Here is a 12,097-nt window from a genome sequence, read left to right on the forward strand (position 1 = left end):
AGACGTGTCAGCCAAGACAGTCCTACAACATCCAGAGACTTAAGGTACTCAGGGCGAATCTCATCCACCCCCGGAGCCTTGCCACCGAGGAGCTCTCTCACCACCTCGGTGACTTCAGCCCCGGTGATGGGCGAGCCCACCTCCGAGTCCCCAGCCTCTGCTTCCCTATCGGAAGACGTGACGGTGGGATTGAGGAGGTCCTCGAAGTACCCCTTCCACCGCCCGACGACATCCCCAGTCGAGGTCAGCAGCCCCCCACCTGCACTGTAAACAGTGTTGGTGAAGCACTCCTCCTGAGGCGCCGGATGGTTTGCCAGAATCTCCTCGAGGCCGACCGACTCTTTTGTATTATGTTTTTATTTTTCTAAAAAAGATTTATTTTTAGTTATATTGTATCGATATCGAGATATCTGGCATGAAAATCAAGGTATGAAATTTTGTCAATATCGTTCAGCCCTAATTCACACTTCACACTCATGACGTCCTGATGGCAAAGGCAAAAAAAATTGCAGGTGGTTGGGTTGTTGAGCTGCACAAGCAGCGCGCCATGGCTACAGAGGTGGAATACAGTAAGTAATCTCTTCAAAGATTATTTGTTATTGAAAATGTCACCAGCACTGAGTTGGAGGATTGGCTGTCCGTCAAGACACTGGACGATCCTCGACCTAAATGAATGATTAATGGCACCGATCCACATTTTTGCACAGATTTGGCCTTTTAAAGGCATGTGGTCCTAAACTTTTGATCAGCTGCAAAAAAGCCTCTTTAAGTTTAAAATATTTCCTCAATTTTGTTTTTGTCTCGCTCCCTTTTCTCCTTGTTGCATACTGAAGTTCTACTTGGAACCTAGAACTTCAGTATGCAACAAGGAGAAAAGGGAGCACTTGGAACCTAGCGAAATGTGAATATTTTCTATTTTCCAATTGGTCTCAAACTTTTGATTGGGGCTGTATTAAATAAAAACATCAAATAAAAGCAGAAATGATTAACATACAAAAGACAGAGACAATTAAGTAAGTTATACTTTATTAATACCCGTAGGGAAATTTGTTCTCTGCATTTGACCCATCCTCAGTGCCGCTGGGGCGACCTGTAGGAGCAGTGAGCTGCCAGCGTAGGTCGGCGCTCGGGGGATGAAGTGAATTTCTCCACTGTGAAAAAGTTCAATTTTATCATATATCAAACATTTGTGATAAACAGTGCTGTCTCGTGTTTATGAACGGCTAATGTTTCATAATTATGTTTGCAGAATGGAAAGGAATGAAAAATTATTTGTATAGCGCTTTTCACATGACACAAGCTGCCCAAAGTGCTTTACACAGGGTTGGGGATTTTTAATTAATTCCCCACACGGTTTGTTATTGGTTTATCACTATTGGGGTAAGCTATGTAGCTAAGGCTGTGGGGTCCACCACCATTCATTCACACACACAGACATCGTTCATCTTGGCCTATTGTACATGTTTTTAGCGTTACGGGAAACTGGAGTACCCAGAGGAAACCTACACAGACATGGGAAGTAAATCCAAGTAATTAACAAGTGCCACAGAGACGTGTGAACCAGCAGCTCTGATTATCTTTTATGAGCCGTGCCACAAGCCGCATCTCCTCCTTCATTTCCTCGCAATATTCTCCAAACATTATGCTTCTGTTTTTTTTTCTCTTCTACAGCTGTATATCTAACAATTGTCACCACTGTCGACTGGCGAAAGAGACGGAGGGGGGTCATGACGTCAAGCCGCTTAATTGGGCATCTCTTTGTGCGTAGGTACCCTGACATGCCCCGTGCGACTGACGTGGTGAATACCTTAGATCAACAGGCTCTCACATCCATCCTCAGCGCATATGGTGAGGAGAGACGCGCCTGGAAAATCGCTTCAGCCATTGTAGAGGCGCGCCGGTCGACCCCCATCGCCACGACTCAGCAGCTGACCAGCGTGGTTTCAGGTATAGCTAATAGCCAGTGTCCCGCAGCTTGAGCTTCGAGGGAGAAGTGGAGTTGTTAAGTCAGTCTCATAGCGGGACGCATTTGCCTGAGAAAATGACTTGAATGTGATCCCAGGCTCTGTCTCTCCCGTCTCTGCTTCAGCTCCTCGTGTGAGAGGGATGAGATGAGACGGTGACAATGTGGCTGCATCACAATTCGTCTAATATCCTAAAAAGCACACACAGTCGCTCCACCTATTTCCCCTCTTTTATGTATCTATCCATCTCATCTGCCCCATTATAAGCATGCACTTCAGAGAGCTCTTATTCAAGAAAGCACGCTCGGCTTATGTGTTTGTCCTGAGTGATAGTTTTTTTGCACACGCCTTTTGAGATCTGAGGCACTGATCGAGTGAGATGTCTTTTCAATAGTTATTGCACAGAGCGGTACGTGCGTCAGTGTCACCGAGGGAAAACAGGTGTGAGTAACTGCAGCTGTTTGATATTTTTTAAAGAGCAGAGCAAGTCGGCGCCAATGTTTTCAGCACAATGTGCTTTTTATTTTGAGGACTATACAACGCTTTAGTGCCAATTGAGCGTGAATAAAAATGCCCAATTTTAGCACCATAATATTTTATGGAGGATAATGGTTGTTTACAACCCCTAATAAGTAATTTTATGGCATATAAAAGTGAAGTGTTTATGAAGTGTAAATACTACAATAGATGCAAAACTAAAAGTACGTTTATCATCAGCTTGAGACACAAAGACAGACACAAAGTAACTGTGCTTCTATCGGACTGTGTTGTTCACTCCAGGCAGAGTGACAGGAACGACATTTGGCATTAAACGAAAGCTGTTTGACTGTAGTGACCCTCATTATAAAAAGGGAGTTGCTGAAGGAACAAAAAGAAGTTAAGAAATATATATAAATAAAAAATGATTGAAAACAAATGTTACCGCTCCAAATGCGGGCACGAGAACAAATACAATTAAACGCCCTTTAGTTTTAGTAATCTAGTGTAAATGTACAGGACATCTGAATTTTTATGTCTCCTGATGTCAACAACACTTTGTTGACTGATGATGATTTTTATTATGAATATGAGTGACATGCAGTACAAATCAGTTCACTCGGATGCCTTTCACTGACATTAAAGACATTATTTCAAGGTAAATTGGCTTGAACGCTGTATATTATTGTGAAATAATATACAAATTAAGATTTGTATATATTCAAAATTGAAAACCCTTTTGATATAGATATTTCATTACATGTGATTGAACATTTGAAAGCTGCCTTTAGCTATTCTCTGCACCCCCTTCCCCTCACCTGGCTTTACCCCCTCACCCAAGCCCCTCATTCCCCCTCCACACGCTGCTCTGATGTGCATTCAAAGAGAAAGGGAATCTCATTAATCTCGAGTGCACCACTATTATCCGCAGAATAAATAAGATATGTTACAATCTTATTCTGTAAACATTTTGATAAAAATTTTTATTTGCTTAACTGCAACTTTTATGCAAGTCCTTTTTTTGGCATTTAGAACATAATAGTTATATTTAGATTTACAGTGCAGAGGTTTTGTATCCCACAACCCTTGAACACCTTGTACTCTTCCCAATGGTGTGTGCTTCGAGGAGAACAATAACTGACAGTTCCCTGTAATTATTATTATTATCAGAACAGGTCGCTCAGATGTTTATCTTGTAAACTTCTTTCATAATGCTAAACACTGACTGTGTTGGTGCACTAACTGTTGCTGTTGCTGTTTGTGTTTACATGGTGCAGGGCAGGTGATTGGCGTGTTGGGGCAGGGGAGGTGCAGGGCTCGTCTCTGCTTCTGCAGGACAAAGTTAACACACTGGTTCGAAGGTGGCACATCTAGCGATGGAATGTGGGAATGCAACAAAACAAGTTTTTAACAGTATCTTCTGGTGTACCGCAGGCCCACTTCTTTTATTATTTTTTGCAGAACTTGTAATATCACAACTCCAAATTGCTTTTAATCAATTACAGGATGCTTTTTATAATCTGAACGCAGACAAGAGAAACACATGTTGTTCTCAAACAGAAAATCAGCTTCCCAGAACTTGTCTTCCATCATTTCAGATGAGGATCAGATCCAATAGTAACAGAATATAAATATCTTGGAATTTTCCTTGATGATTTTCTTGTATCTGCAGCCGCTCACTGAGCTGAGGAGCAGCAGCAGCTACAGCCTGCACTCTCATGGCCTTGTCCTGCTCTCTGTGCCCGGAGTGCGAACACAAATGGGTCAAAAGGCATTTAGGTTTGCTGCACCGCACTCAGAAACTACTACAGAAACAGAAAGTCTTTTACCTGTAGATGTTTTATTTTTATTAGTTATTTTTACGGGGGGTTTTTTGGGCCAGGACACTCTTGACAAAGAGCTTTTTAATCTCTAATGAGTTTTATCCTGGTTAAATAAGATATTTAAAAAATAAAATGGATTAGCTTTAGGGGCTTTAAGATCAAGGACAAATTTAAGTACACCTTAGCCTCAAAATAACTGCAGTCAACATGCTGCCACTTTTAATATGACTTTTCTTCTCTGTACGCTCTCTAAAGAAGTGGTTCTCAACTGGTGAGTCACCAGCATGGCCCACAACTGACCGCAGATAAATTGCTTTGATAGTTTTGGAAATAACCTAATAAGACAGGTAGTGTAAAATGTTTTTTATTATGCACTGCGTTCCAAATTATTATGCAAATGACATTTTTCTAAGATTTTCTAAATTGTCAACTCACATGAGAGTCAGCATAATTTTAAAGTCTTTCACTGGTAGAGGATCATTTAAATGTGGTGGAAAAAATCTCCCAGTGATGACAGTATTTTTTTCAAAAATAAATATAATAAAATATATAATATATAAGTATATATATATAATAAAAACCTCAAAATCTACTGTTCCAAATTATTATGCAACTCATCGCTTCAATACATTTTAAAGCTTGTAATTAACTGAAAATGGTCATTTGTTGAATTTGTAGCATTAGGAGGTCATATTTACTGAAATCAAAAGCTATTTCAATCAAAAAAATATTAACAGGTCAAGTTATATTTTACCATAGGAGCCCTTGTGTGAGAGTAGCTTCAAAATTCTTAAATCCATTAAACTTGTGAGTTTTTGGAGAGTTTCTGCTTGGATTTCTTTGCAGGATGTTAGAATAGCCTCCCAGAGCTGCCGTTTGGATGAAAACTGCCTCCCACCCTCATAGAAGTTTTTTTGTTGAGGCTCCAAAGGTTCTCAGTAGGGTTGAAGTCAGGGGAGGAGGGGGTCCACATCATGAGTTTCTCTCCTTTTATGCCCATAGCAGCCAGTGATGCAGAGGTTTTCTTTACAGCAGGACATGGTGCGTTGTCATGCATGAAGAGGATCTTGTTAGGGAAACCACGGCTCTTCATTTTGTAGCATAGAAGACAGTTGTCAGTCAGAAACTCCACATATTTTTCAAAGGTCATTTTCACACCTTCAGGGAGCCTAAAAGGGCCTTAAGGGGCCGACCAGCTCTCTCACCATGATTCTGGCCCAAAACGTGACTCCGCCACCTCCTTACTGACGTCACAGCCTTGTTGGGACATTGTGGTCATTCACCAACTATCCACTACTCCATTGATTTGACTATCCAGGGTTACACGGCACTCATCAGTGAACAAGACTGTTTGAAAATGAGTCCTCATGTATTTCTGAGCCCGTTGCAGCCGTTTCTGTTCATCAGCTTCAATGAACAGTTTAGGGGAGGCCCGGATAGAAGGTTTATGCACAACTGCAGCCTCTGGAGGGTCCTACACCTTGATGTTCGGGAGACTCCAGAGGCATCAGCAGCTTCAAATACCTGTCTGCTGCTTTGTAGCAGCTGTTCTATTCATCTGAAACCGTCCATATTGTGCCTTTATCAGCACAAACCAGAGTGTGCTCTGAATCATCCACAAATCTCTTATCTGTATGATGATTATGCTTAATCTTTCATGAAATATCAAAGGTTTTCATACTTAGGCCAAGGCATTCAACTATTTCACGCTTTTCATCAGCAGAGAGATCCTTTTTCTTTCCCATATTGCTTGAAAATGAAGATCTGCTTAATAAAGTGGAACACCCTTTTTCATAGTTTTTCCCTTAAATGTGCTTAATGCCGCTGGGGCGACCTGCAGGAGCAGTGAGCAGCCAGCGCAGGCCGGTGCTCGGAGTCCCATCTCCAGATGTGATTGTTGAATGAGTTGGGCCGTGGGACAGTAAACTTCATCTCCACCTGCTGTCAGACCACAATCTAGCCATTCCTGCTGTAGCAATGACAAAACAAAATCTGTCATGCATTTGTTTGCAATAAATCCATTTAGAAAAAGGGGGAGCTCCAGTTGATACAGTAGAAGTCCATTCAATGAATAGGACTCATGTGTTTGTTTTGGCGCTCAATTCAGAACTGTGTTGAATAAAAATGATGCATGTGCTCAACTGCCCACTTGTGTTCCTGCTCTGATACTGGAAGTAAAAATCCCTTTCAAATGTTTAAAGGCACGATGTACACTAATCTGCCGTTTTTTATTCTGGAACCCTTAGGTGGGCGGCATCGTTGAACTCCATTGTGGTTTTGACTGTTTTCTAATTTTGCTTTAATGCAAAACCTGATAATTGTGAGCAATTAAACACAACCCCCTGTTAGTTTCCTGGCTTAAAGTGAATGTTTCATCTTGTTGCATGTAGGTTTATCGATCATATCCATTGATTTCCAGTTGTAACACATAACAGCGAGGTATATTCCATTTCTGGCTGTTAATTTTGTGTGCCGTTTGATCTGGATGCTGTGGTTGCGTCTTAACTACCTGCTTTTCCCCTTATGTACACATCTTAATCTCTGCTTTCCTCCGCGGATGTGCTGCTAGGACCTTTGAAAGATGAATTAGAGCCGGCGCGCAGCTCGGTGAGGCTTGGTCCTCCGCTGTGCAGGTTGTATTGATTTCAGAGTGACTCACACCTTGGGCTGTTCGGTGCAGGAGGAGAGAAATGCCACATCATTCACTGCTATTTATTGCAGTTTCTCCATGGGTCTATACAAGTGTTTAATTGTTTGTTTGTTTTTTCCTCTCATGTGTGGTGTGTTGGTTGTGACTTGTTAAGGCTGCACAATGTTGTGAGATTGTGTGTTTGACGCCAGATTTCCAGTCCCTTGTGATGCCAGTGTGTAATGTATTCAGTCCGGTGATTCATTCATGCAGTTTGTCAAACAGGTGCAGTGGCCAGTAGGTGCAGTTTGTTCAGTGTTTAGGGCACGCGCTTCATGTCTGGACTGACGCATAGCTTTCACTCATATTTTCAAGCAGTACATTTCATACATAGTCCCACGAATATTTATCAAATACACACTGAACAGGTAGATTGTGTGCAGTGGAAGGTCACAGCTGCTTGGAGCCAAAAGTATTTTGCCACAACAATACTATTACTAATATTGCGCTGTCACTAATGTGGTTATAATGACCAAGCTAATGGAGGATATTTAAACTATGGCTATGACACGACTGGTTTGTGTTTTGCAAATTTCAGTGCAAAGTTGGCAGCGAGAGAGCTGGGAGATCACGGAGGCATTTGGCAGAAGCATGTTTCTCAGTATTTTAGTGACACATCAGCCATCTCCACACCATCTCCACCCTCCATCTGCTTCACATAGAGCTCTCAGTCATGCTGCAGGCCTGCGATAATGGCCAGTAAAAAAGAAAATGGCAGTATATTACATTAAGACCATATATGGTGAATAAAGCGTTGAAAGCAGCATGAAAGACGAAGATTATGGTGCCAGAATGTTGTACAGTGTTTGGGAAAAACTTCACAAGCTTTTAGCACATGAAGTTAGGCATAGCAGCGTCTCTTCAATAAATATCTCTTGTCTCTTAGGTTGCGGTTAAATGGAAATTGCATTTTAATGGTTGCTTAGACTGCAGTTATTTAGCTATTATGTACAGTGTTCTCTATCAGCAAAAACATTTGTCTCCGTAGGGGTTAAGAACCTGCTTACTCTGAACTCCTACTTACATGTTCTCAAATGCATGGGTTTCTTCCAATAGATTAGCAGTTTATAATCGTCTCAAATGTTAATGCGTCTGAAATTGTCCATTGTGAGCTGATTTTTTTTATTTATTTTTTCTCAATTTAAAACCTAAATTTGAAATCGAACCAGTATCTCAATACTTCGTCTTAAGATGTGTAATTATCTTTTGTGCAGCCCTTGGTTCATTATTCCATTGTGATTGAAAAGTCTTGCCCAAAGATGCAACTACAGTATGTAACCCATTGTAATGCTGACCTTATATTTTTCATATTTACACAGATTGCAGATATTTTTTTGGTTATATATTAAAGCAGTACTGAGTAACTTGTTTTTTTTACCTTAATAAATCCTTTTCGTAGTGCCTGTGGGGGTAGTGCAAGTGTTAATGGGATGATTGGAGGGTCTTCCATCTCCCCCTAGTGTCTCTGCCCAGAAAACCACAATTGCAACTTCGCTGCCTCCGGGTCGGAGTCACCAAAACACACTAGTAGAATCACGAGGAAGAAGCTAACATGCTAATGGGCAAAGCTCACTGCGGGCCACTTGAAAAAATTATCCCCATTGTATAATTGGATGTATAAATATCCCTCTCTACCTTTGTCAGCGTATTTACTCTTACGGACAATTAATGAGTAAAAAAAACGCTACGACACCTGCAGTGGCTCTTATGGCTTTAATATTGAATATATTTATCCTTTTTTTAAATATAGTATTATAGTATCATGTGAGTACAGTAGAAACATCAGAGACTTGGGGAAAAAGGAAACCTTCCAGCATGGCAACAGCCCAGCAACAGAAGCTAAATAGTGTCAACTTGAGTTTTTATAGAGCAATGCCAAGTCCTGACTGGATGATGGATAGTTACCGGTTCTGTGAAGTGGACTGGGGCCAGGCCATTGAAGGCCTTAAACATGAATAAGAGGACCTTAAACTCCACCCTGAACTGCACAAGGAGCGTTTTGAACCATGAGCCGCCTGTCACTGCCCCTTACCTTACCTCTCCTCCTGAGGCCCGCAGAACCAGCAGGAGGCTCTCCGCCTGCTTTACGAATGCAGTGGTACTGTACACTGATTTGGTTTTTGCCAGATGTTTCTTTGACCTCTCTTTTTCGAGGATGTCAGCCAGTACCATTAATACCTGATCATTGCCCCACCTGTATCTTCTTTGGCTTAAGGTGGTTTTACAGCCCGATGGTTCCAATTGACCCACACAGCTTACACAATTTCTCACCTGTGAAGGTTGACAGGTTGTCATAAACTGTTCTGAGTTACAGAGAAACATGAAACGCCTCCATTTGCCACATTTCAGGCCATGTAACTGCTTTTTTAGGTCCTAGCTCCTTGAGCTCCGAGTCCAATGGCATTAGTTCTTCTTTCCTCTGCTTCCCTGTGTCAGACCTCTTCATGGATCAGGGTTTGTGGATTATGACCAGTGCTGTAAGTTGGCTGCCCTTAACTCTTTTCCGTCCGGTGCCGGTGTTGTCAATGTCCTTCATCTTAAGTGAGCTTTCTGCTTGATTGGTTGCAGAATTAGTAGACCACTTCTTCCTCTTGCTCTTAGTCTGCACTTGGCACCTTTGAACCCCTTTGTAACCGGGGATATTAGAATAACTGCATGGTGCTGAGTGCTTGCTTTTTATCATGATTTCTGCTTTATAGGCATTTTCAAGGTTTAAGTCTACAGGATTCTGTGGGAAATACTTTATTTTACATAATATGCAACACATTCAAATTGCAAAGTGGGTTGGAATAAATCGTATTTGTTTGAGTCGCAGTTAAGTAGTGTTATGGGTCGCAATGCCATACCAGTTGAGCACCACTGTTATTCTCAGTATTGTCAAATCAAATAATAACAATGCAGTCTTGCCACTCATTTGGCTCTACTGCCATGAAGAAATGCAATCTCCTTACCCTATATTGTTTGTTAAAGGCACACTGCGTAACATTTTGTACTATACTGTGGCCATTAACAGAAAACATGCTCCCAATGACCAGCTCGACACAGAAAATGCTATTTTTTTAGTCACATCTCCATGGAGAAGAGCTGGAAACGTACCCACTCCCGGTATAGTTACAGTCATGTCTTAGGAGAGCTGAGCCGCTCACAGCAAAGGCACACGTTTGTTTACAGTACGTTAATGAGTTATTTTTCAATGATGAAAATATCTGTCATAAAATAAATGCTTATATTTCAATTTGGTTTATTGGGTGAAATTTTACGCGGTGTGGCTTTAAGGGAAGATTGCATGTGCATGTCCTCTACTAAGGTATATTAAAGGTCACTTCTTTGGTAGAATTTTAACTGTCAAAAGCCTGGTTTATGGTTAACATCTGTAATTACTGTGCCTATCCACATGAAACAAAAACTGACACTACGTTTAAAGTCTTTTCTGTCAGCATCTGTCTGTGAAGTTATTTTTAGATGTGATTGTTTGAATTAAAGGCACTTAAAGCAATCAGTAACTAATAAGAAACAATAAGGTTCAACATTTTGTTCCACAATTCCTGTTTGAAGAGTTATGTCAAAGCATCTTCCTCCATCTGAAATTATTACAATAAACGTTTGGATGTTTTATTATGTCCATTGTCCAAATGTACAAACCCTGGTCGACCCAAATAAGGGTCTGTTAATTCCGACCCTTTTAGAAGAATTGTGTGTCACTATTTCTCTCATACACCACCTCATGTCCCCCTACAGGAGCCTTCACTGCTGCTGCCTTGTACGCTCGCAAAGACCGGCTAAACCGACCCTCGCACGTGGCCACCAAAACGTTCCAAGCGCTGCGTATCTTTGTAAACGATGAGCTGAATGAGCTTCATGCAGGTCTACGTGCTGCCCAAACTTACCTGCGGCCCGGGGGACGCCTGGTTGTGATCACCTTCCACTCTCTGGAGGACAGACTGGTCAAAAGGTTTTTACACGGGCAAGACCTGTCCAATCTGGATGAGTTTCACTTTGAACAAAAACAGAAGAAAGCTAAGTTTTTTTCAGCGACACCAAAAGAGAAAAGTGAACATTGGTCGCCAGTCAAAAGAAAAGTGGTGACTCCAGAGAACGAGGAATTGTTGGAAAACCCAAGAGCACGTTCGGCCAAACTCCGAGCATTCCTAAGACTGTGAGAAACAAGTTTATGGAAGTTTTTAAAGAGAAGTTTGCCTTAAATATGTATGTTTCACCTTTTAATGAATATGTAAAATCATTTTGATGTTAAAACGATATATTTGAAACATGTTGTACTTGAAGCTTTCAAACTACTGGTCTATTTTGGTGCCTACGCCCCAAAAGACAGCTCAAAGGCGGACCGAGACTTTGAAAAAATCAACACTAAAAAGTGTGTCAAATTGATAACCATGACTAAATGCCTTGAATAATTATGGTTAGTCATTTGACTGGCTCCAAATGATGGAAGGTTAGAAAAAGGATGGACAATTTCTGCTACAGGATTAGGGGGATGTAGTTTAGCCTAGTCATGTAAAGAGGATAATAATAATTCTCTTATTAAATATTTGTTCTTTGTTAAGGAATATGAACATTTTCCGTATGAACATTATGCATGATATGACACGTTACCACAAACTGTTGCATTATGTTTGCATAAATGATTACTAAAATACTTTTTTGTTTTCTTGGTAATGAGAAACAAAGACCAGCTCAATGTTTAGTTTCTTATTTGTAACAAAAAATCATCAGAAAACAAAAAGCTGAGAATGTGTTAATTTTTGCAGATTTAAGATTAAATCTCTGGTGCGATTTTGTTAATATTTTGGCTCTTAAAACCAGTAGCAGAGGCAATTAGAATATTGAGCGAAAACGTGTAGTTCTTATAGCTGCATTTCCATCAAATGAAATCCAATACACTGCGTTCCAAATTATTATGCAAATGACATTTTTCTAAGATTTTCTAAATTGTCAACTCAAATGAGAGTCAGCATAATTTTCAAGTCTTTACCTGGTAGAGGATCATTTAAATGTGGTGGAAAAAATTTCCTAGTGATAACAGTATTTTTTTCAAAAATAAATAAAGTAAAAACCTCAAAATCCACTGTTCCAAATTATTATGCAACTCATCGTTTCAATACATTTTAAAGCTTGTAATTAACTGA

At 40.6% G+C, this 12,097-nt stretch overlaps 1 protein-coding gene across 1 annotated transcript in view; it reads left to right on the forward strand.

The window, feature by feature from the left end:
- mettl15 (methyltransferase 15, mitochondrial 12S rRNA N4-cytidine) overlaps positions 1-11,480 on the forward strand; it is a 63,705-nt gene extending 52,225 nt beyond the window's left edge. The window contains exons 4-5 of the mRNA XM_079555334.1: positions 1,769-1,947; positions 10,692-11,480. Of these exons, the coding sequence (XP_079411460.1) occupies positions 1,769-1,947; positions 10,692-11,113 (601 nt within the window). The 3' untranslated portion in view covers positions 11,114-11,480. The remainder of the gene's footprint in view (positions 1-1,768; positions 1,948-10,691) is intronic.
- The last annotated feature ends 617 nt before the right edge of the window (positions 11,481-12,097 follow it).

The sequence above is a fragment of the Gobius niger genome, assembly GCF_951799975.1.
Source record: "Gobius niger genome assembly, chromosome: 4".
In the NCBI taxonomy this organism is placed as follows: domain Eukaryota; kingdom Metazoa; phylum Chordata; class Actinopteri; order Gobiiformes; family Gobiidae; genus Gobius; species Gobius niger.